At 35.4% G+C, this 27835-nt stretch overlaps 1 protein-coding gene across 1 annotated transcript in view; it reads right to left on the reverse strand.

The window, feature by feature from the left end:
- LOC149774732 (uncharacterized) overlaps positions 1 to 27835 on the reverse strand; it is a 91103-nt gene that overhangs the window by 55396 nt on the left and 7872 nt on the right. The window contains exon 3 of the mRNA XM_089944993.1: positions 7784 to 8572. Coding sequence (XP_089801119.1) covers positions 7784 to 8572 — 789 coding nt within the window. The remainder of the gene's footprint in view (positions 1 to 7783; positions 8573 to 27835) is intronic.

Genomic DNA, 27835 nt, shown 5'->3' on the forward strand with positions numbered 1-27835 from the left:
TTCAGCATAAGAATGCATTTATGTAAGTTAGAAATTAAATGAAAGATAATGGAAACAAAATAAATCCCAAATGTATTTCAAACACAGATCAAAAGCCAACTGGCTGTTTCAGTTTAGACTGCCAAACAGAACATACTTTTTCCAGGTAGTAAGAGTAAATCATTGGTCATTTCTTAATCAGTATCTAGCTACATTAACTTGGAATAACCCCATCATGCAACAACTTGGGAAAAAACCATCATGCAATAACTTGGAATAACCCCCATCATGTAACAACTTGGAATAGCCCCCATCATGCAACATCTTGGAATAACCCCCCATCATGTAACAACTTGAAGAAGAAAGAAAAATATCATGCAACAACTTGGAATAACCCCCATCAAATAACAACTTGGAATAGCCCCCATCATGCAACAACTTGGAATAACCCCCATCAAATAACAACTTGGAATAGCCCCCATCATGTAACAACTTGGAATAACCTCCATGATTCTTAGTGAAGATCAGGCCATACTGCAATTAAGAGCCTAATACTTTATTTACATTGTGAGTGATTAGCTAAATTTTACACATCAATACATACCCCTGACATAAAGCAATTGGAATTATAAGGATTAAAGAGTATCCCTGGGTATTTATCCATGTAAATTTTACACATCAATAAATACCCCTGACATAAAGCAAGTAAACTGGCAATATAAGGATTAAACAGTATCGCTGGGTATTTATCCATGTAAATTTTACACATCAATAAATACCCCTGACATAAAGCAAGTAAACTGGAAATATAAGGATTAAAGAGTATCCCTGGGTATTTATCCATGTAAATTTTACACATCAATAAATACCCCTGACATAAAGCAAGTAAACTGGAAATATAAGGATTAAAGAGTATCCCTGAGTATTTATCCATGTAAATTTTACACATTAATAAATACCGCTGACATAAAGCAAGTAAACTGGAAATATAAGGATTAAAGAGTATCCCTGGGTATTTATCCATGTAAATTTTACACATCAATAAATACCGCTGACATAAAGCAAGTAAACTGGAAATATAAGGATTAAAGAGTATCCCTGGGTATTTATCCATGTAAATTTTACACATCAATAAATACCCCTGACATAAAGCAAGTAAACTGGAAATATAAGGATTAAAGAGTATCCCTGGGTATTTATCCATGTAAATTTTACACATCAATAAATACCCTTGAACCATGCCCATTTAGACCTAAAGCGACTGAAAAAATTTAAATTCAAAATATGTTTTCTGTAGAAAATAAAGTACGTTGTTGGCAATACAACTGTAAATGATATATAAAGTTCTTTGTAAATAACGTTTTAGGACTATTGGGTCAGCTGTCAAAAGAAAAAAATGACCTGCATCAGTTCCTGAAACAAATATTTGCATATATAGCACCATGCCAGGTAATTCTGTGCAATGATATGTCATTTCTGCAAACATCCAATTCGTATCAAGAAAGAATGACCGTCCTTTAATTAAGGAAACTAATACTCGTGAAGTGTACAACTATATCCCATATTTCAATTCTAAATGCGTATGAAATTGTAATTTCTAAATGTCAACACAAAGACCTGTTCTTTTTGAACTTGAAACACAGAGAAACCTATTCAATAGTTCAACATTAGAATCATTCATAAAAACAAAAAAAACATTAAGAAAGAGATAGAAATGTTTACTTCAGAACCATACTTTCTCTTAATGCAAGTTTCTAATTTTGCAAGTTGACCCATACCTACTTTATTTTCTGCTATCCAACTTGTCACTTAAACTGTTACTAAAATATTCTACATTTTGCAATCTGTTCCTAAGTTCCAATTTTTCATCTGGGACGCAGAAGATCACTGAGGCTGGAGTCTTCCGTACGGAAGTAATAGGTGTGCTAAAAAATTCAAAGACTTGCCAGTTCTGCTTCAGTCACCTGCTTTGTGGGAAAATGTGTTGATCAATTAGATGTGCTGATATTTACAATGACAGAATTCAGTGACTGAAAGTCCCCTTGATGTACATACATGTTGCCATTATAAGAGTACATCAAAAGTACATCAAATGAACATGATGCAATAGCTGGGCGTCCAGTTCAAAGGCTTTGACTGGCGTGCGGGTGGGAAAAATACTGATATTTACTGTGATTAAATCCAGAGTCAGAATAACCCAGAGATGTACATCTGGTCATCTATAAAAGTACATCAAATAAACAACTTTAGCTTTCATTATTGTGTTCATTTCTGAATGTATCGGAATAAGTAGTGCACGAGAATCAAGACATGTTGAGACTTAGACAAAATGTCATTCGTAAATTTGGACAAGTATTTTGGGGTTAAATGGCAAACTTACGAAGATTGTAACGAAATTCGGAAGAGTGATAAAGCTGCTAGAATTGATAGTTCGGATAGGACAGTAGCCAAGTGTAAGAAAGTGTGTGGTGCCTAGATTAGTGTTTGGAATAAATCCATACTAGGATTGACAAAATTCATTATCACCCTGATCGGACGAACAAGAGCTATTTAAGAGGTACATTTACTGACCATACTTTTTTTAATGCCCCTCGCCTTAGCCCGGTTAGTTCTAGTGCTGTAGCGAAATGTGTTCATCAAGGCATCAGTAGTTAGGCCATGTTTTGATATCAATTACGTTGACAAACAAACTCCTGCCCATTCATAAGCATATGTTTTGATAACTGATTGACCATTAAGTCTTTTTCGAGTAAGGTAGCAACTATCAATTTCCTGCATGATATCCTTCCATGATAAAACATACAAACATGTTTTTTAAGATCAGAACATGTTTATTTTGTAAGATCAGAATCGGCGATCTGGATATATATTAACTGCCTCTTGTACACTATTTTGTCATAAAATTAGTTTGAAACTGTAAGTGAACCAGTAGACCTAACGGGAAATAATGGCGGACTTCGCTAATTCTGGGCTATACTAGTTTATTAGGTTGTCTATTTTCGTACTTCATCGGGCAAATATTTTCAGAAAAATATACAAATAATTGATAGCAAAGCCAAGATATTATTTTATTAAAGATTTAACTCTAAACTGCAAATTATGTAGGTCGGAAACGTAGAGGAAAATGCTATATTGTGGAATTCGTGAGATGCGCTTTAAAGTCTAAGCTGTTTTCCGACTTGACACGTATTTGCGAAAATACGGGGGAAACAACAGCAAATCAGATACTATCTAACCATTGCCTAAGATTACTACAAGGACGATGACAAATAAATAAACCATACATTTGCAATCTTGCCAATGTACTGTTGTAATGAAGTCTATATTAAAGTGAGTGATTACATTATGGAAAACTCTCCATCTAAAAATAGATGCACTCAGGTCTGTGTTGCATCTGTAGGAAAGAAAGGACTGCAATGTTTGATGGTGGGACTCCTATTTTTACCAGACTGGGAGTCCGGTACTCCTTGTTTTAAAATCCTAGCGAGATCTCTTCATACTAATAATAATGTCTATCTATCAATTAAGAGAACAGTTAGCAGTAAGATAATATCACTCAGATTTGTTTCAAACTATCATGTATTTATAAGACTCTGGTTAGAATATACACAAATTCACATAACACATAAGCAAGAGCTGGTTCTACAGTTATTTAGCACTAATGATGCTATATCTAGCTAACAAGAGGTAAAACAGTCTTGATTAAAAGATACTTACCTTGTAAAATCTGAATTAATCTAAAGCCAAGAAAGTACCATCTTCGCCAGCCAAGGTTCTACTAAGATAACCCTATCTACACCTTGGCGTATCAAACAGACATTGCTGTGCTTCAGGTCTGTGAATTTGATTGGATGAGGTTGGAGGCCACTGCATCCAATAAAAACTAGCACACAACTTAAATGGACTGATATGTAAGTAATCTTCCACTGCCGGTCTGTCTGTGTACAAATACCTTTCACTTAAAATACACCTGTAATGACTTCTCTCTGGTACGTAGTCACATGTTCGATGTGAAACTTACAAAGTATCCTTTTCAAGTCAATTGTCTCCATCATTTTCGGATGTACAATGCATCGCTGTTACATGCTACTGGTTAGTTGTCATTACACTTAGGGAGGCAACTCATGAAACCCAACAGATGCCACTAGGACAAAGTGCTAAAATATCTGCTTTATCCGCCAAGGTGTACATATGGTTATCACACTGGAACCTTGGCTAGTGAAGATCAGAAAGTAACTCTAGTTGGAAATGTAACATTATGTAGTGTACATAACTGCCTTTATGTGTGGTGTATCCATTGTTTATAAGAATACAACTTCAACTGAAACCTGCTATTTTTCAGATGAATTTCCAATAACCTATCATAATGTAAAATTTAAGATGAATTTCCGACACCCAAACATAATGTAAAATTTCTAAACAAAGTGCTCAGAATAGTGTTATTTCCTTTCATTTTAAATCAGTCTTGAAAAGATAATGCGCAGGCTGGTGAGTTGTGATTGTGATCGTGAGGGTTTAACATCATTGAATGTACCATATGATAGGCTATTTATGGCAGTTAGTGTATTTGGTGATGAATGTGCCAGGGAATAACCATTGACCCATGGGAAGCTACTGTCATTTAAGCTTACCCACAGTGAATGACCCAATTCTCAAATCAATGTGGAGTTGAGATGTGCATGATCTGCACATGTATGTGCCTTAAACCATCCAGCCACCCATAAATTCATGAAGAGCATAGTATAGAAATGAAAACAGTGGTCATATGAAGGTCAGCAAAACCTTTATGTAACAGAACTGCCCCAGATAACTTTTGGACCTGTTGGCAGTTTCACTCATAAAATTATACTCAACTCAAATTAGATTTTTACAAAAATTATTGGGTACTATTCAGCTATAATTTTTTTCTTCAAGTAAACAACAAAAATTTAACTCCTCCTACTATATGTTACATTTATTGCCTCGTTTTTTATGCATATCAATTTAATTTACTAACAAAGTATCCAATCACAAAAGTGATTGTCACAACAATTTCATGGTTTTGAGTTGGCTACTACAAATCTTACAGTGTGTGATTAAATTTAAAGTTTCCTGACCCCTTGAATCCTGTACTGTATATAATGAATATCAACATTTCAGATAACCTGAAATAAATGCACACTTTATTATTCACATAACCTGATATAAATGCACATTTTATTATTCACATAACCTGATGTAAATGCACACTTTATTATTCACATAACCTGATATAAATGCACACTTTATTATTCATATCACCTGATATAAATGCACACTTTATTATTCACATAACCTGATATAAATGCACATTTTAGTATTCACATAACCTGATGCAAATGCACACTTTATTATTCACATACCCTGATATAAATGCACACTTTATTATTCATATAACCTGATATAAATGCACATTTTATTATTCACATAACCTGATGTAAATGCACACTTTATTATTCACATAACCTGATATAAATGCACACTTTATTATTCACATAACGTGATATAAATGCACACTTTATTATTCACATAACGTGATATAAATGCACACTTTATTATTCACATAACGTGATATAAATGCACACCTAATTATTCAGAGAATTCAAGTGTATTTTGATTCCATTTCTTAAATGATCCCAACCCAAGGTCTTGCTAAAAATGAAGCTTTAACAATGGAACAAATGGAATAGTTGTTCCCAGACCCCACCTTAAAAGGAGTCCATGATACTCAGTTAAATGGGGGATGATGGTTAGTACTATCTCAATAAAATATTGTCCACACCCATCACCCTCCTACCACGAAGCTGATAGATGTACAAAATTTTACATGTCCTGGATTTGAGACAATGATGCATATACATTTAAATCTGTTTTAAAACATGTTCATGCCTAGTGCAAAATGAAAGTGAACAACATATGCATCTAATATGGATAAGAAATTTGCTGACATCGAGTAAGCATTGCTGCCGACTGCATAGTCCTCTAGATCAACAAGTTGTTATATACCTTCCAACAGACAGACTGTATAGTCCTCTAGACCAACAAGCATATGTACACCTTTGAACAGTCTGTATAACCCGCTAGATCAACAAGTTGTTCTACACCTTGATACAGACTGTATAGCCCTCTAGACCAACAAGTAGTTGTACACCTTTAAACAGACTGTATTGTCCTCAAGATCAATATGTTGTTCTATACCTTCATATACATACTGTACAGTCCTCGAAGCCAAAGAGGTTGTTCTACATATTTATGCAGACTATATAGTCCTCTAGGTCAACAAGTTGTTGTAAACCTTTACAGATTGTACATCCTCTTGGCCAACAAGTTGTTTTTCTCCATGATACATACAGACTTTATAGTCCTCTAGGCCAACAAGTTGTTGTAAACCTTTATGCAAACAGATTGTACATCCTCCTGGCCAACAAGTTGTTTTTCTCCATGATACATACAGACTTTATAGTCCTCTAGGCCAACAAGTTGTTGTAAACCTTTATGCAAACAGATTGTACATCCTCCTGGCCAACAAGTTGTTTTTCTCCATGATACATACAGACTTTATAGTCCTCTAGGTCAACAGGCTGCTCTACACCTTTATACAGATTGTATAGACCTCTAGTCCCTCATTCTGTTCTACACCATTATTCAAGCAGACTGTGTAGTCCTCTAAACCAACAATTTGTTGTACACCTTTATAAAGACTGTATAGCCCTATAGACCAACAAGTTGTTATATTCCTTTATACAAACAGACTATACAGCCCTATAGACCAACACATATTTTATGAATCCGTGTACAATTATTCGTTGTGTTAGCTTACATAATGTAAAATTATAAATCACAACTAAAATAAATTACAATAACAACATAAAAAATAAATAAGTTCAAGTATGATTAATAATACTAATACCCATGCCAATAATAATCAAAATCAATGTATCATTATATATACTAATACTTATATATGTAATGTTCATTTTAAAAAAAAATAATCTCTAGCTACCTACCTACACTAATGACAATTTTGTTTTTAAAGTCACAACATATTTGGTTTTTCTTTGGTCTAATGGCACCCAACCCTGGCTGTCATACAATCTGTATCTGTTGTCATCGTTGATTCATTTAGCTTATTATCGACTATAGCATACGTTTCTTGTACCTAAAAGATGCATGATTTTGTATAAATTAAATTCCACATAACTATAAATGGCGATTATTCCTTTTACTTTCTAGTCACTAAATATTCCTTGCAATATCATTATCGAAGCCCATCAAGAGATACACATTACAACACAAAATGTACACGTATGCCGCCATTTTCTGGCATGGATAAGCCACCTGTGTAAACCAGTCAAAACCGGTTTTGGAGTCGCGTGCTAAAACCCTCAATAAAAGTGACACCTGGAAGCAAATATTTTTTACTACATCTAACAAGCGTGACTTCGTCGTCGGCCATTCGTATTCTTATGTTTACATTTTTTTTAAATCATAATCAAGATAATTAAAAATAAATAATTTACATTCTTTTTTAAAGTAGAATAGTAATAAATTGTATAATAAGAGCGAAAATTGTATTTATAATTCATTTAAATAAATAAATAGGCCTTCATACATGACAGTGTCGGCACCTATATACATGACAGTGTTTGATGCAGACTTCGATCATAAAAATAAACAATTTTATTTCAGACTTAATAATATTTAAATATTTTAAAATGATTGCCTTGGTAATAAAGTTGTAAAAGTATTGTTCATGTGAATGAAGTAAACATAAAATGTTACTTGCCTTGATGAGGTGTTTCGTACATGGAGATCACATCACTGCCATGAGCTGCAACGTACAGAATCCCACTGTCCCAGAAAATGGCTTGGGGACTACGAAATGGTATCCTCTCCCTATAAGTGGCAACTAACTCACATTTCTCTGTTAGATGATGAATGGAATTCGAATACGAGTTACACAGATATATATGTCCATTGTCATCTACAGTTATTCCATGTAGGCATGACCACAGTCCCTCATGTTTGTATCTGAATGGCGGTTGACTTGGATTCTGTAAATTAAATCCATGCACACCTTCGTCATCAGGGGAGTTAGCAGCATCACACAAGATATAAGCCATGCTTTCTGTTGCTGCCAGCCAACTCAACCCTCCACTCAAACTCATCAACCTCACTCCACAGACTTTGTGTAAATTGTAACGTCGTCCATCTTGTAACGACACAAAGCACCAATAAAACGTGTAGTCTTTGTCACCACTGACAACAACTGTGTCCCTGAATGCAGCTACACCATGACAGTGATCAAACGAAGGTTGTAAATGAAATGTTTTACCCCTAGAAATGAGACCGGAGTCCTGTACCGACATAAGTGTTATTATACCGTCATACATAGCCACACATAAATCCGTGTCATTCACACGACACAGGCCTTGGGGACGCGACTCCAGTCCGTCTGATGATGACAGCAACATACCGTCATGGCGTCTGTACACATGGACTTTATTAGACTCCCCGTCTGTGATGACCAGCTTGTCTCCGACCACAACGATACCACTAGGGTCAAAGTAGTAGTCTGTAAATAAAAATGATATAAACATCAATAATGATATGAATAATTATATTAAAATGAAATATAAATTATAGACATCAACATAGATTGAATTTATGACTTTAAATAATAGTCTACTGTCATAATTAATCACAACCACCACAACCATCGTCGTGTTCTTGTTGTTGTTGTTGTTATTATTATCCGAGAGATCTAGATTAGACATGAAATATGTCACATATAAGTAAATGAATTCACCGGGAAAATAAAAAATAAATACTGTATGATACTCGTAGTTGTGTGATTGCATTATTATTATTATTATTATAGGGGGATTAAAAACAGCAGACGTTACGTGGAACCAGTAAGTACTTTAGAACCTCCCGTTTACTTTGATATTAGTACTAATTAAAACTATACTGTACAGAATCATTAATCATTATAGTGTGGTAACTAGTTCCATGTGGAAACTGTTGCTTTTCCTGTCATTTTGAAAGATAAAACAAAACCAAAATTTAGGTCATCAATACTCCTATAGACAGGTGTAAATCATGCTAACTGTATTATTAGTATTATTGTTATTATTATTTGAAGAGGGAGTTTGTACCAGACGTCACATGGAACCAGTAAGCACACTATTCTACTTCTGTAGAGTATTTTAGTAACTTTAAAATGTCAGATCTTCCGTAAATTTATTTGGCCACCTGTACTGTAATGTATTCATTTAACAAATATGCACAGAGTCATGAGTCAGGATCGTGTGATAACTGGTTCTGTGTGGAAGCGGTTGTTGTCCCCATATCATTTCTAACTATTAGTACACTAAAACAACTATGCAAATAAACCTTGGGTCATTGATATTCCTAGTGATAAGTGTAGATTGCAAACAAAATTAAAGTTCTTACCGTAATAGTGGGGTTGGGTTTGAGAGCAGGGGTGATTTTTACAGAAATTTCAAAATGAGTCAAGTCCTATATTGATATACACATTCTCTACGTGCGAAATATATTTATATTATGACTGAAACTGACCCCGGGGTTTATCTGTATACTCCCCACCCCATTTCGATTTCAGGTCAGGATTGCTTTGGGTTGTTTCTCTTCTATCAAACTGGGCCAAAAAAAAAAAAAAAATATTTGAGAGTAAACAATAATATCTCACTGCATATATTTTGATTTGATCATGTTCGTCCTGTTGGTCGATCTGTCCATCCATACTTACGGCCTGTAACAGCGAGTAGACGAAAATACGTGTCGCTAGATAGATGCATTAACTTTAATTTGTATCTTCATATAAATGATTCATAATAAATATTTCACGCTTTCAAACAATTTTTTCTTAATTAAAATCATTTATTAATTATTCTAAAGAGACAGAAAAGTAAATTTGGATGCTTTTAAATATATAATTTTGGGATGATTTAAAAATGTTCAGGATTTTTAAAGAAAATAAAATCCAAATGAAATGTTGCTGTTTTAGCACAAAATAGGCTGTACATGACGGCCAGGAAGAACCCTGTAAAATCCAAGTAAAAACCACCGGCCCACGCGATGCTGCAAGCAAACATTCTCAAGTACCCACAAGACAGGAGGCTCGAACCCTTGCGAACAAAAGTGTGATGTCAATGATTCATAAATTGCCGTAACGGACAAAACCAGGACTCTATTTGTAGAAACGAACAAATTGGTTTAATACTATGTAGTCTATATCTAAATTAATATACATACAATGTCGTCGTGAAATCAAGGTTTTCGTTCGAAGTCCAAGTCTATGATCTTAACAAATTTATACAATAAAACAAATTAAGCGAAAGTGTAAAAATAAAGCAATGGCGTGTAAGCCTCAAATTCTAATCATGCAAACGTTATGTAATTATAAATGACGCTGTTATTTCGTCTATTTATGCAAATTGGTTTTTCTTCATATTAATAACAAAAGTGACCGTTTATGTGGCCCAGATGATTAGAGCATCCGCCTCGGATGCGGGGGTTCGCGAGTTCAATCTCCAGCCGAGTCATACCAAAAACTTTAGAAAATGGTACTATTAGCTGCCTCGCTTAAAGCTCAGCATTAAGAGGTTAGTGTTAGGACTGGTCGACCTGGTGTCAGAGTAATGCGACTGACAGGGTGGGACAAGATGTTACATGTCTGTGGCATGATGCCCCAGTGCTAGACATCGCTATAAATTGCCACACTGCAGACATTGTAGCGATGTGACTGGAAAATTGTTCCATCTACGTTAAAAATCACATACACACACACACACACACATAGAGTAATACAAGTCATGAAGTGCTGATGACGATCCGTGTGTATGTGTGTGTGTGTGTGTGTGTGAGAGAGAGAGAGAGAGAGAGAGAGAGAGAGAGAGTAAGAGAGAGAAGTAACTTTGAGACGATCCCCAAAGTAGAGAAATGAATATATATCACTTCCACAGTATACAATGTAACATCATACCAAGGTTGGTGAAGGTATGATAGGTTTTTACAAAAAAAATCGGTCTTACATTAAAGAGGATGAAGCCAACATGACATTGGACACCAAATACAAGATTTGTCAGACCTTGAAACATACGTGTAACAGGAACAGTTCTACATCAGAACAAAATTGTCGCCTTAGTGACCTCTTTCTATTAAAATATAAACCTGAGAAGAGTAAGGGAAAGTATGTAAAATTCCATGTGCCAAAAGCATATGATAAGCATATTAAGTATTCAATAGGATTTATTCCCATGTAATATATCTTAAGATCAAAGATATCAATACCAAAGTGACCTCTTTTCATTGGATACAACCCTGGATTATTTTGTCAAACATTTTACAAGGTTTTCCAAGACGTAACGGATCAGTCATTGCACATTTAATGCTACGTTTTTTTTTTATCAGCGCGATCCAAAAACGATTGAATTAAACAATGATTGCTTATTTATTTATTTAATGGCTGCGTGTAATGCGTGATGTGCGTACAAAACAAGTGTTTCATTAGTTTTAGCGCATGCAAACCAGGCTACAGATTAATCGGCAAAGACATTTTCATGTTATTTTGGTGCTATTCAGCCTGCTGTGGTATGCAGTTTCTACCTTTGTTCTACAAATTTAGGTTTTGTAACCAGTGACTTCCGCAGATTATGCACAATGTAATGACGACTATTATGCCAGCATTTTGAAGTCTGTAATTCTATTTTATAGCATAGCTGAAATGTGTTATGATAATCCAACTAAGTGGTTATTGACATTTTTTATCTACAAATTAATTTCTATCACTCCTTCGTTCTATTTTGTGCTTCTTGACATTTTTAATTCCTCAATTTCATTTCACTTATTTGTCATGCTACGTGTTTATTGACGTTGTTGCATATACAAATTCATTTCAGTCATTCCTTCGACTTGTTTTTTGCATAAAAGAAGACTTTATAATTTGCCTACATCTGTAAATATTTTCATTTACTACTTTAGATAATGCATCAAACTTTCTAGGGCAAATAATCGTTAATATGGCAACTGTAATCTAAACTGATATTCTTGTACATAGTGTCCTGTAGTGTGCATGGCTTTGTGCGTTATTGGACTGCATACAACTTTCTCGAAATTAAAATAGAGTGGTGTTTTTGTACGTATTGTCTTGTAACGTGCATGGCTTTGTACTTTAGTGGACCATCTTTTCAATTAAATCTTGCAGTAATGGGGACAATTTACATCGTAACAACGTGAGCATCGAACTACACTAAGACCCAGAAGCTGTTATTGATAAGTACCAATTCATGGATCACGCCACAGATAAGTATGTATTTATAAATATGCTAAAATGATATTGTACGTACGACTGTAGACAACAAACCACACAAACTGAGATCCTGACGTTGTCAGTGAAATCGATGGATGCATGGATCACGGTGCATAGGAAACGTTTGTATTAATAAAGTGCTTAAATGACGTTGGTTATATATAATCATGTAACTTTATCGTTTATGTTCCATTCTAAATTTTCCACCAGTATATAACACTATAAAAACAAAATGCTAGACGTGGGGGTTATATTTTGTTTTTAAAGCTCCCAAATGATAAATGAGGGCATGCAAGCGTCATCAGTTGTCAGCAATTGTTGCGCTTTCACTGCAGTAACATCATGAATAAGTTGTCATGCAGTTACACCCATTGTAACTGAGACCTCAGAAAAGAATAGTTGAAGCAAATTTCTTTTCTTACTCGCATGAATTTTTCGCCCATATTTATTTGTAAAACAAGAGAGACCGTTATATGATATGATATGTGTGCAAGTGTTTTGTTATTTCCTTTTTTCAAAAAGACAATAATGCTTTACAATAAAGAAACATTATTTTCTTAATCGACATATTATTTTGTATTTTGCAAAAGTATTATTTCATGATTTTCTTTGAATCAGATACTTTTTATCTTTTACGAGATTGATTGTCTCATAAACTTTTAGTCAAGCTTTTTTCCCATGACTGATAGAGAAAGAGAGAGAGAGAAAGGAAGAGGAAGAAGTTCGAACTCTCTTGAAAGAGGTGTCACTTTGATAACGAAGATATGGCTACATCTGGGAAATATGGCGATGCGGGAGGTACGGGATGCTGTAACGACACAAAGCCTCTTTAAGTCTCTGACGAAGGAACTGGCGTGTGCGCGGATTTATACCAGTGTTTTAGGACATGGCCAAATATGGATATACGTCCAGTTTTTGTGTTGCCCAGAATCTCAAACTGAGGCTTCATCGTTTCTTACAGACTATCGTCTGGTCTATGTACGTCATTAGGTAGACAATTCTGCCAGATCAGCTCATTTATCCTTCTAGAAAAATATTTGGCATTCGTCTAGTTCATCTATCTACATAACTTACCGAGTGTAGTTTTCTGCTGCCGTATGATGCAAAGGAAATGTATGGAGAGTTTTGCATTTTGCTCATAAGGGTGCAATCTTTATTAAATGGTATATAACTGTAATACCGAATTAAATAGATTTAACCTCAATCTGTTTTAATAAAAATTACTTTCAATATAATTTAATCAAAAATTACTTTTAATACAATTTAGAGAAAATTTCAATCTTATTACTTTTGGTAAAACATTCTGTCCTAATATATCAATAAAAAGGAAAATTATTTCGTTATTTCTAAATCTTTTTTCAACTATTTTCATTGAGGGAAATTTGTATGACATTCTTTCAAAATATTGACCTTTCGATGAGTGTGATGTTCTAAACAATATATGAAACCTATATAGAAGCCAATAACATCAGCCTTAAAAATATCGATCCATTGGCTAACACATACATTGGCCAATTGTATATCCCATAGTAAGGATTACGGTGCTTATAATTGCGAATCGTATCGCATTCGATGTCTGACTTGTCTATTAAGTGTTGGAAAGTTTAATTATGTTTCAGTGGGGGGATTACTTCCATAATCTGTTACATCAAAAATAGGACCTGAACAAAGTAAACTTTACTTTTGCAATTAACTTTTAATTTAAATACTTTGAAATTAACGAACGTTTAGAGAGAGAGAGAGAGAGAGAGAGAGAGAGAGAGAGAGAGAGAGAGAAAGAAAGAAAGACGGGGGATAGGGTGATTCATTGAAATAAAGCTAACGTACTGCCTACTGAACCAACATGGAGTGATACATTTAAATATAGCCTACAAGTTCAAAAGACTTCCAAATGAATTAAAAATGAAATACAATTTCATTGAATTCCCTCCTCTCTCTCTCTCTCTCTCTCTCTCTCGTAGCTTTGGTATCGTAATATGTGGCAATTTTTATAAGTGCCATAATGCCAAATCATACGCTAATTTGTATTGCTATGTGGCAATTTTTATAAGTGACTTGTTTTAGATGTGATATTACCTAATTTCCTGTTTTCACATTAGATTTTAGTTTGTTTTTTTTTAAATCTTATAAAAGCAATTTTTCCTGATTTATTATTCCAATAAAATTATACCAATTTCATTTAAATCGATTCTGCTACCCATGGAGCCTCCCAAGTCATAACGCTAAATCATACGTAAAAATAAGTGGAGTGAGAGAAAACATACTGACCGGGATTACATCCTTGAATTTGAACATACACCAAGTAACCTACAAGGACTTCGGTCCTTATAACCGTATGTGTGGAATTTTTCTACTGTGATGAACGGTAACAAATATACAATGTTGCAATAACTTACTGAAACCAGATGGCTGTATCGTAAATTCCTTGGATATGCGACATTCGTACACTGTAATTTAGTTGAGTTTTATTTCTTCTTCCTCTTAAACCTTTCACGGTCCTATTACACTGGACAACAAATTTTTACAAAAGTCATGTTACTGAAATAAAATTAGTCAATTCTTATCAATTTTTATGTGCTGAACACGAATATGACAGTCAAATTGCAAAATTGGCTCTAGTTTTTTTGTAATCTGCAAGAAATTAATGTTTACATAACGAAATGCATTCCAATAGTAAAAGGTCAACTGTAATAGCCTACCTATAAAAAATCAAGTCATTGACTACATCTTAGATTTCTTCGCCTGTCTCTTGTACAGCTGTTCGGGAGCATCTCTGAGGAGTGTCCAGCAGTAGTCAGCCAGCATTGTAGTGGACCATTTTCCCTGGTATCTTTGTTCCATTGTTGCGATATCTTGATGAAAACGTTCGCCGTGTTCATCACTAACAATACCACAGTTGCTAGGAAAGAAATCCAAATGGGAATGAAGGAAGTGAATCTTTAGAGACATATTGCAGCCAAGTTTCTTATACTTCATCAACATGTCTTCTACTAGTTCCTTATAGTTTTCTGCCCTAACATTTCCGAGGAAGTTTGTAGAAACTAGGCGAAAAGCATTCCATGCTTGTTTCGCGTCACCTTCCAGCAAGTTGTTGAACCGGTCATCTTTGAAAAGCTCTCGAATCTGAGGACCCACAAAAACTCCCTCTTTAATCTTTGCTTCGCTGAGTCGAGGGAATTTTTCATGCAGGTATCGGAATGCTGGCAAAGTCCGGTCAATGGCTTTCACGAAGTTCTTCATCAAACCTAGTTTGATGTGAAGGGGTGGTAGCAAGATTTTCTGAGCCTCAACCAGAGCTGGGTGTTGGATATTCTTCTCTCCAATGGCTACATTCTGCCTGTGAGTCCATTCCTTCCTCATGTAGTGCATTTCCCTTGCTCGGCTATCCCACTCGCATAAGAAACACATGTATTTTGTATATCCTTGCTGCAGTCCCATTAAAAGGGCAACTACCTTCAAATCACCACAGAGGTGCCAGCTGTACTTGTTATACTCAATGGAATTCAGTAGCTGCCTTAAGTTATCGTATGTCTCTTTCATGTGGACAGCATACGCTACTGGAATAGATGGAAGAATGTTTCCATTGTGCAAAAGCACAGCCTTGAGACTCAGTTTCGAAGAGTCCACAAATAGTCTCCATTCTTGTGGGTCATGAGTGATTTTTAAAGCATTCATGAGGCCCTCAATATCGGAACAGAATATCAGATTACTTTCCTTTCTGAAGAAAGGCTCCAATTGCTGGTGGCGCTTTCGATATGCAGTAATTGTGACATCTTCTTCTAGAAGATTCCATTGTTGGAGTCTTGATCCTAGCAATTCTGCCTTGTTCTTTGATAAGTCCAAATCACGAATCAGGTCATTTAGTTCTTCCTGTGTTATTCTGTGTGGGGTTGATGATGCACCACAGTGAAAATCTGGATCACTGCATGCTGATGGACCAGGAGAAGAACAGGTCGACTCACCTTTGTCTTCGTCAGATGAATCAAGAGAATATTCTGCTGGAGGTTCTGGAATAGGAAGTCCCTCACCATGTGGAACTGGTCTCAATGCAGACGGAATGTTTGGGTAGACTATTCTCGACTTCTTTCGCTTCGTTATTCCGCCGGAAAGAGGAGGAACCAAGCAGAAGTAACAGTCATTTAGGTGGTTGCTTGGCTCTCTCCACACCATTGGGACTGCAAACGGCATTGATGACCTTTTGCAATTCAACCACTGTGAAAGCTGTGTTGTACATGTAGCACAGCATATATGCGGAGCCCAAGGCTTGTCTTGGTCACCAATCTTGCATCCGAAGTAAAGATGATATGCCTTCTTCACTTGAGAATTGATACTTTTCTTCTGGTTGGCAAATGTCACTTCCCCACAAATATAGCAAAAATTGTCCGCGGTATTAACACACTTTCGAGGCATTACTGTTCTTTATTGTACGTAAATGGATAAAATAATAAGTTTTATGTAACAGTAGCTTGAACTGTCTCGCACAACGTCTAAAATATTTTAAATGCTGAACCTATCTGATTGGGCTTTATATAGTACACTGCTTACGTCAGCTTCAGCAGCCGCCTGGCATTAGTATAATAGGCCTACACATGTATAGTACACTGCTGACGTCAACTTACTTCAGCAGCCGCATGGCATTAGTATTGCATTGCATCAGAAAATGATGCAATCAACTGTGGATGATGTGAGCATGATGGTATTATGCAATGTTACATCATTATTCTGGATGTTGCTGCAGTCCTACTGGAGAAATTTACACAGTGAAACATAGAAAATGAGGTATATGAATATCTTCAAAACGAGAGCCAATACAAATTTTTCACGGTTATATTCGTGTTCGGCACACCAAAATACTACAGATTAGGGCCTTTTCAAGTCAGTAATGATTTCACTGTTGACCAGTGTTATAAACTAACTTACATATAAGGTTCGCACGGTCATTAAAGTCATTGAGAAATGAACACCCCAATTCAAGGAATTGAAAGTCATTGATTATTCACCTAGGAGTCCTAGGTCACTGCAAGTCGTTGCATTTGAGTGATTGTGCTTAAAAAAAGAAAAAGTGATTGAAAATATTACTTTGAGTAATTTATTTTACGTTGTGTAACAATTGGAAGTACGGTTTAATTTTCTGTCATATGCTAGCAATTCCACTATTATCTTAATCCACATGAAATAATCGGATATCACGCATTTTGCCCATTTCACATGATGTCATTAACACTTAGTGACATCACTACGTTTAGTTGTCGCATAGGGTCCTGGAAAAGACGTTCTGTTTTATTTTGAACCATGCATGCGAGGACATTTTACAAATACATGTTCAAAATACTAGCTACCTAGACAATACAAAAACACCGAAACCCAGCGTGGTTCATCTTCTAGGAATCAGTTTGGCAAATAGGCCTACTGGCTGACGATAGTAACAGCAATTTATTTTAAGGCTATGAATTATTATCAGTTTATTGAAGCTAGAAAAGTGTTAAAAGTGAGAATTTTAGTCGATGCAGCTTGTCTGAAATTGAGCTTTGAATTGAGTGGGTCGCTCGTATAATCAGAACCGAATCCGAAGTTATTTTGAAAGCTCGAAAATATTTTATGCTTAAAATGTCAACTTTGTGACCAATCTCGGCACACCATAAAACAAATTAATAACTTTTCAAACAATAGATACGTTTTTTTAATATGTTTGATCACCAGCGTATGAGGTGTAAACTTCTCGACAATTCATTTGGCGAGTGTTAGCACCAATCTATGAATTTATAAATACGAATTATCCCCTCCTTATTCATGAGGAGTGTTTTAAAGTATTATGTTATATATTTTATTTAATTCACTGTTTACTGGCTCAATAATGAGTGTGATGGAAACAACAAATAGAATTACGTATTTATATTCTTTGATTCACCTGGAATATACTTTATTTATTTTAGAAAATTAATGCAAGACGTATTCTAATGTACAATGGAGGATGATTTATCGCAAAATTATCCTAGATGAGAATAACATAGGGATATATGTTTTCACTGTCTTCTTAATTCATTTGAAGAAATGTAAGAATATCACACATTTATTTAATTTAGGATACTATATAAAGTGTTTATATTTTTGACATATTGGCATATTCTTGTAGCCTGGAAAATTGTGACTACATGCTATGTTTAGAGTTCATTTTTTAATCAGTTTTGGCGTAATATCTGAAGGAATACGAGTGAAGCAAAATAATGAACGTAAATCAGAAAAAGTTAACATTTTTTCTAAAAATTGCATTATTCAAAATACCTTTAGCACGCTACATGTAGCTTTATAAGGGTTCATATAAATTTAATAGATAATCTAAAACTAACATTAGTTGATACATGTATGTATATAATCAAAATACCACTGTCTGAACTCGTTTTGTCGGATGGATATTCTGCACTCCAAAGGTCGTGCAGTATTCCATCCGAAAAACTCGTTCATATTTTCTCATACGAATGCAGTAACCTATAATTATTGAACAGCTAGGATATCTGGCACAGTAGTCAGTACAGCACCGATTCAAGAAAGTGAAACGCAAGTAGGGCTTATTGTAGTGTTCTAGAAGTAGTGCTATACGGTAATATAGACTTTCCCACTGCTGAATCAGCAACTTAGAGATCTGAGATAAGACTGACATATAGGTTGCTAGATGTAGGTCTGACAAGCAAGTGAGCTATAGTTTGTATGCTCTGGAATAACATGTGTTTGTAGAAACAGGTCTTTTCCTCTCCCTCATTACAAAGCACAAACATTATACTTGCGACGAGAATATACCTGATAAAAGCCAAGATAACAAAGGAAGAATAAGGACAATGGGGTCGTTCACATGTAACGTCACGCAGTGGGGGGGGGGGTCACAATTTTGTGACGAAGTCTAACGAGGTTTTTTTTTTAATATACTGCAATACATAATTTAAAAATCAAAATGTAGACTAAATGAACTGCAGGCCTAATTAAACTTAGATTTTAGACAAGTAATCTACAGGTAATTAAAGTTAGATTTTAGACAAGTAATCTACAGGTAATTAAACTTAGATTTTAGACAAGTAATCTAACAGGTAATTAAACTTAGATTTTAGACAAGTAATCTAACAGGTAATTAAACTTAGATTTTAGACAAGTAATCTACAGGTAATTAAACTTAGATTTTAGACAAGTAATCTAACAGGTAATTAAACTTAGATTTTAGACAAGTAATCTACAGGTAATTAAACTTAGATTTTAGACAAGTAATCTAACAGGTAATTAAACTTAGATTTTAGACAAGTAATCTACAGGTAATTAAACTTAGATTTTAGACAAGTAATCTAACAGGTAATTAAACTTAGATTTTAGACAAGTAATCTACAGGTAATTAAACTTAGATTTTAGACAAGTAATCTACAGGTAATTAAACTTAGATTTTAGACAAGTAATCTAACAGGTAATTAAACTTAGATTTTAGACAAGTAATCTAACAGGTAATTAAACTTAGATTTTAGACAAGTAATCTACAGGTAATTAAACTTAGATTTTAGACAAGTAATCTACAGGTAATTAAACTTAGATTTTAGACAAGTAATCTACAGGTAATTAAACTTAGATTTTAGACAAGTAATCTACAGGTAATTAAACTTAGATTTTAGACAAGTAATCTACAGGTAATTAAACTTAGATTTTAGACAAGTAATCTAACAGGTAATTAAACTTAGATTTTAGACAAGTAATCTACAGGTAATTAAACTTAGATTTTAGACAAGTAATCTGCAGGTAATTAAACTTAGATTTTAGACAAGTAATCTACAGGTAATTAAACTTAGATTTTAGACAAGTAATCTAACAGGTAATTAAACTTAGATTTTAGACAAGTATTCTAACAGGTAATTAAACTTAGATTTTAGATAAGTAATCTACAGGTAATTAAACTTAGATTTTAGACAAGTAATCTGCAGGTAATTAAACTTAGATTTTAGACAAGTAATCTACAGGTAATTAAACTTAGATTTTAGACAAGTAATCTAACAGGTAATTAAACTTAGATTTTAGACAAGTATTCTAACAGGTAATTAAACTTAGATTTTAGATAAGTAATCTACAGGTAATTAAACTTAGATTTTAGACAAGTAATCTACAGGTAATTAAACTTAGATTTTAGACAAGTAATCTAGCAGGCTAATAAGTTATCACCATCCTGACAACAGTCGACGAGATCTAAGACACACCAGTTTAGCAAGTTGAAAGACGGTGTTCGGTCCGCAATTAATATATTTTATGAGAATAAACAACAAATTTAATTATTTGAGTAGCTCCGAGGTTGGACCCTGTGTCGCTCTGAGACACCGCACATTAAAGGGAATAAACATATACAATGTTAGCTTTTGTTTTTTCTTTATTTTTATTGAAAACGTTTGTTGATGCCACTGAAGCGTCAGATGATAAAAGGTCCTACTTGTACAAAGAGTCTTTGAAGCTTGAAGAAATTAAGAAAAGCAGTGTAAAAAAGACAGGATGAGGTGAGAGAAGACCTTCGAGGACTGAGACAGCATGCGGTACTAGTTTTACGCTGTTGAATGCGATCAATTATGGTGTCCAGTGTTACATTAATTTTAATATTCATGACTTTTCGACAGCACATAGCAATGGATAAAATAAATTATATCAGTCTTTATTTAACGCTTATGTGCTAGCATATCCTACAAAAACCAAAAAGATGTGCCAAGATGAACTTATTATATAGTGGAAGAGTATCAAGAATGAGACAGATCTTGCTGAAAAAGTTAACCATATGTTGCAAGAGCTCAAGGCGACCTCCGTTACGGAAAAAGGATCACTTCTTAACTTTTGGACAAAATAAGCACTATCAGTATCAAAATAAGTTTCTGCTCAGGATAATTTCGAGTCCAATGAACATCGGACTGATGTCTTGAATATTATTACTTCTGAAACATTGACCTCTACAAGCCATTTGGCTACTCTGAGACATGCTAATGTCCAATTACATTTTAGACGTCCGAAATTGATGTCATAAATTCTGGCCTCGTTGGTCTGTATAATCGCAGAAACAAGGACTACATTCAAATGACCAGAGCTTAGAGTTAAAAGGTAAACAAAAAAGAAAAACTGAGTTGAAAAGGAAACTAAAGAGGAAGATTGATGATCAAAGAAAATCACAGAAAGCATGGGATTAAAAAAATCAAGTTGAATGCTTTACTGGAATATAATCCTGAACTGCGCACAAAACTGAATATCAAGGCCAGATGTGGTCAACCAGAAATGGAAGAGGAACAACCATTACGTTTGCAAACTATACTGTATATGACAATGCATGGTTCAGTTTCTCGTGAAAAAAAGACAGTTCGAAGTCTACAGACGTATTAAAACCTTAGATCAAATAATAGATCATTTTTAAACAATGGCTTCAATATAAGTCCAAGTGTATTATATCTACGTCTACTACCTAGATCAAATAACAGAGCATTTTTTTAAAAATGGCTTCAATAGAAGTCCAAGTGGGTTATATCAATATAAGTCCATGTGGTTATATCAATAGAAGTCCAAATGGACTTTATTATCTTCGTCTACTTCCTTAGCGTAGTTCGTCGTCAGAATGTAAGCGTCAAGTAACCACTGTCCCAGTAAAGTTAATTAGAGCGTAAAATGATTATCACACTAGACATATTGATGGCCAGCTTTGCACAGCTACATTATGACATTTAGACGAACTCTCCTCCATGCCTGGACCGGATGAAGTTTGTTGTATCAACCAGGACGATAATTGTCTGGTCGCTGCCAATAAGCAGAGTCCATCGCTAATGTACGTTGAGTATAAAGTAAGCCTTCCTGACCATGACTGGGTAGTTGTTGCCCGGCACAAGCTTATACCCTCGGTGTATGCCGGCATTGAGATCCATCGCAACGGTCTTGGAAACATAGACGTTGTTGGCTTTTCTGTCCCAACTTTTATAGCCATCCGATGTGGAAAACACTCCGCATCAAAAACACTCAGCCATGGATTTGACTTTGGAAAGTTGCTGTCTCTGACAGAGTTCGATACCATAACAAGAACTGGTATTGATAAATTGGTCATGCCGATTCTTGTGTTTGCTGTTGATGGTGTTCCGGATGAAACCCATGGTATCAATATGTCATTAAGGTTGCCATCCACCATTTCTTGAAAAATGATCATGAATATGTCTTCGTTGAAACAAATGCTCCGGGGCGACGTGCTTCAAACAGAGTAGAGAGAATGATGGCACCACTGAGCAGGGAATTAAGTGGATTAATATTACCTCATGACAACTATGGCAGCCATTTAGACGAATGTGGTAAGGCAATTAACATTGTGATATAAAAGAAAATCTTTGATATTACCGGAACAACTTTGGCAGAAATATGGTCACAGTTGACTATAGAGAATTACCCAACCATTTCTGACTATAAAGATCCATTAAATTCAGAGCTCATGGAGCAGATATATTGTGTAGAAATCAAAACTGGCGTGATAGCCATATCCGCTCAAGCCAATACTTGCTTCAGATTGATAAGTGTGGCAACAACGTGCTGTTCGAAAGCACGAAGCTCATACTTCAGCGTGATAAAAGACAGATTTATTCCGCCTCCCTTACCGCTTGTTCAAACATGTGAAGGACTTAAAGTTCCAGAACGAGCAACAGATGGAGCCTTCCACAAATTCCCATCCTTATTTGCAACACAAGGTCTCAAAACGGAAGACATTCTACCTCGGTCAGCATACACATTTTGGACAATTCCATGTGATCTTTATTGCCCTTCACTTCAATCCGTGCTGAATGAAAGAAAGATATGCACGATATTGCAAGATATGTCACGTGTTCTTCAGCTATCTGGTCATGCTGCGCTCTCATTCAGTCCTTCACAAACAAATAGCAGTTCCATCGATGCGCATCAGAACAATGAGAGTCACTGATAGAAGTCAACGCGAAATGATGTTCATGTGGAGAAAGGAGAAAGGTTGGCTTGGATTGACGAGGAGGAGTTTGATTTGGAGGGAATATCCCTTCCAATAAACGATATTGATCTAGAAACAAATGGATTTCTTGTTCGTTCAGTGAAAGAGAATCTTACTTTTCCTTGGGATAATGATAACTACGAAGAGAAGTAATTCATTTACAAATACTTGAGACTTTAAACCCTTAGAATTTTTGAAGATTTTTTGAAACTTTAATGTTAGTAACAACTGAAGTGCTTGATTTGTTTAATTTACATTTTCATTTTTCATTAAATTAATTAATTTTAAAAAAAAATTTTATAAACTTTTAACAAGCCAATCAGTCTTTATAAAAGACTGATTAATTAGAAACTATTTTACGTAAAAGAATGTTGTTTTGTCTGTATAGTTAACTGATTTACATTAAGTTTACTTTTCAGAATTAAATAATGGGGGAAAGGGGATGAGGTAAGAGATTTGTGACATCACATAAAGTGGGTCATGTTTTTTGTGACGAAGTGTGACGACGGGGGGGGGGGGAGGGAAGTTAGAAAATGACACGAATTTTGCATGACGTCATATGCGGACGATCCCAGTTGTGTAATTTCACTCAGAGAATTCTTACAGACCTGCTACCGTGGTGTACACTTGTAGTGAAAGAAAGTCTATATCTCTGATAATAGCAGCAAGTTTGCCCATTTTCCTTCCTTTCTCAGTCCATGAAAATGCACCTGATGCCCGATGCAGAAGCAAGTGAAACGACTCGATAACCTTTTCATAATTAAATTAACATTAGAAACAATAAACGTCGACGTGCACTTCTTTTACACTATGCAGGAGAGTAAGTAAAGTAAACAATATTTTTGAAACCCTCCTAGAGAAAGAAGATTATACAATCGCCGTAGAAAAATTGACAAAATTTTTCGCACTAAAAGAAGAACAATGAATTTGAAATCTTCATATTTCGGTAATAAAAACAACAAAATGGACAATCGATTGGTGATTTCCACGCCAAGCTATGGCTGCTTTCAGAATTGTGCAAATTCAATGATGTCGATCAAGAAATAATATCACAAGTAATTCAAAGACGCTTGTTAACACGTCTTAGAGGTCGTGCACTTCGTGAAGAGATGGACCTTAATACTTCTTATACTTGCCCGTGCCACGGAACTATCTGACAGACAAGCAACAGAAATAGAAAAATCCGAAAAAGGGAAGGCCAATGCCTAAACAAAAAGAAGGACACAAAGTCATCGAAGAAACAAGACGCATTTCATGGAGAAAGCTTAAGTCAGCATCAAACAACAATGCAGGGACCAAACATGCATAAATTGTGGTGTCGAATATCCACACAAACATAGGGAGTGTCCTGCAAAAGGGAGACAATGCAATTTCTGCAAGAAGAAAAACCATTTTGAAAAGGTCTGTCGATCAAGACTCGTGGCAGAAAGCAACGTTAATCAAGTAGAAAGCCAACAACACAGGAGTAGTACACCTGAGAGCTCAGATGAAGAATACACCTTTGGCCAGAGAACTCCAGAGCTAAAGTCAAGTGTATTTGCCTATGGATCATTAACAAAATGACATATAGCTGGCAAATTTCAATCCAAGATTGAGACGAAAGATAGGATCACTAACGCTCCATTCTATGTAGCCAATCTACTGAGCTATGGAATAAGCATACGGTTACAAATAATTCCAGGAATATGTGCTACATTGAAGAGCAGGTCTGAAGAACTGAGTACAAACTTCACAGATACCTTCAATGGAATTGGAAAACTAAAAGACGTACGGATGCATCTTCACACTGATGATACTGTAGTCCCTATATTTCAACCTCACCGACGTATTCCATTTCACATTCGAAAGAAAGCTGAAAAAAAGTTGCAAAGACTTGAAGAATTAGACATTATTGAGACGGTAGATGGGCCTATTCCTTGGGTATCTCCAAGTTTGGTTGCTCACAACCCAAAAACCAAGACGAAATCAGAATCTGCGTTGACATGCGGTTGCCTAAAGAAACAGTACTTCGCGAGAGACACATCACATCAACAATCTTATAGTAGATCTCAATGGTGCAACCATGTTCTCCAAGCTTGACCGAAATTCGGGCTACTGTCAACTGCCACACCACCGAAGACCTACACCACGTATTCAATATATACCCAAAATATAAACCCGCTCGGAAAATGTTTATCAAAAACCAAAAAGAGATTGGATCACCACACAAATACCCAGAGTTACTTATGGACTTTAATAAAAATAAACAATCAGCATATAAATATATAAATCAATTCATAGACTCAGCAGGACTTAGGAACAAAATATAATTACTATCCCCACAAAACCAAAAGACCCAGTAACTAGCTAAATAAATTTAGAAACCACCACATAAAAACCCATAACATATCATTCCATTTTATAAAAGTATTAATAAATAATTCACTTACGAAGCACCTATAATAAACTAAGGAAACCGCAAAATCGGATGTCCTAGATGTCGTTAACGAACCGAGTAATCAGGTAGGATTCCGGTCCTAGATGTCCTTAACGAACCGTGTAATCGGCTAGGACTCCAGTCTCTTGCTAAATAAAGTATAATAACATTCAATCTCTAAAAACATTAATTAATAAATAACTTAAAGAGGTAATATCTAAAAACTTATAAATAACATAACGTAGGAAGCACACCCTAAACACCTCGACTAGTAATAAAATAATAACCTTGAAAATCTCTCTTCATACATGATTTCTACTAAGAATCTCTATAAACAGCATAGAACATCCACCCTCCTTTTAGAACATTTTGAAGAAGAAGAAAAAAAATCAAAAAAAAAAAAAAAGAAAGAAAAAAAAGGCAAATGCAACAAGAAACTAGCGATGTAAAGCAAGCAGGACCGTTCCCGAGCTCTCCTTCCCACTAATGACAGCCAACCATTCAACTGTAGGGACCTTTATGGACCCACAGACTGAGGCCTAACTATCGGGTTTCTTTGAATCCATAAAAGCCTGGGGGAGGTGGCACCATCCCCTTCCCCAGGAACAACTAGCAGACTGCGGTGCAGTCAGAAAAAAGTGGCACATGCACAATTGTGCGCACGCCACTATAATTAAACTCAACAACAACAACTATCAACTGGAATTGGAAGGAAATCAAGAACTATTACATATTGGACTACGAAGATATAAACGCTTCATATAAGTAACAGTTTCCAAACTTGTTCCAGCTGGGTAAGCTAGTTATTGGTATGGCTCATTAGCAAGGGAATCTCAGCACTATTCATACACTTGTGAGGAACAGATTAAGCTCACACAAATCAACATATTAATGTGTACACTACTAGATGCAACATATTTTAAAGACTTTGATTTAAATCGGACTCTCACAGTGTTTTGCTGTTAGAAAGATAGATGGATATTGAAGTGTTAGGTATATATTGAGCTATGGCCATTTTGTCCTCTCCCTCCTTTTATACTAGTCACCCCTTATTTTCCTAACAAATGGGTACACACACACACACACACACACACACCGCGTTAGAAAAAAAATCCTGGCAGCATCTCTGAGGTGAAAGAACTGGACTTGCAGCTGAAGAAGAAAGTATAGAAGCCAAAGGGCAACTTTTAACATCTGGTTTACGATGAATTTCTTTTTAAATGTCATTTCCTTTTCATGTTACATTTATTTATTACTGTACTGTTTTGTATTTGTTTCTTGAATTTAAATTAGTAACTGAAGCAGAACACTTGATGCCGTGAGTAATCATTGAACACTGGAAACTGGTGATTGAAAAATCATTGAATTTCAGCTGTCCAGATCTGTACAAACTCTGTATATTTTAAAATGTCTGAAGGAATCTCCGTCTCTCTGTATTGTTCACTCCTTGTTTGTCGATCAGCCATACGGCATTTTTTCCCACCCACCCACTAATTCGACTCTCTCCCGCTCTCGCTTGCGGTAGATCTATGGTGGTTAAGCTAAGAGACTTTGTCCAGGGACCGATGTAGGGACCAGCGACGTGGGCAAATCCTGAGGCGTCAAAATATTAAATAACAAATAAGGGATTTAAATAACAAAATCACTGAATAACAAGGAGCACAGCTGATTTTCTATCCGCAGCTGTTTGCCAATGACATATTTGTATCTGGACCTATGATGGAAAACGAGACATATACAGCATCTCTCTCCCTCTCTCTCACACACACACACACACTAACACACACACACACAGTCACACACACACACACACACACACACACAACAACAACAACAACAACAAAAATGTTCAATGTTGGTAGCGATGGTAAAAAGAGCAAGCCTTGTTGGCCAGTCAATTTACTAGTTTTACATTAGATATTTCACCTCTCTCTCTGTCTCTCTCTCTCTCTCTCTCTCTCTCCATTAATATGTGGTGGTAAAACACGGAGATTGATCGCCCAACAGAGAGACGGAGAAACCTACAACACAAATCTTATAATCAGCAGCCCACTCTCTTCATTTTGTACATGGCCCGTTTAGGTGCAAGCAACTTCGTAAA

Source organism: Sinohyriopsis cumingii, unplaced genomic scaffold, assembly GCF_028554795.1.
Source record: "Sinohyriopsis cumingii isolate HCF-2022 unplaced genomic scaffold, ASM2855479v2 utg000160l, whole genome shotgun sequence".
Classification (NCBI taxonomy): Eukaryota; Metazoa; Mollusca; class Bivalvia; order Unionida; family Unionidae; genus Sinohyriopsis; species Sinohyriopsis cumingii.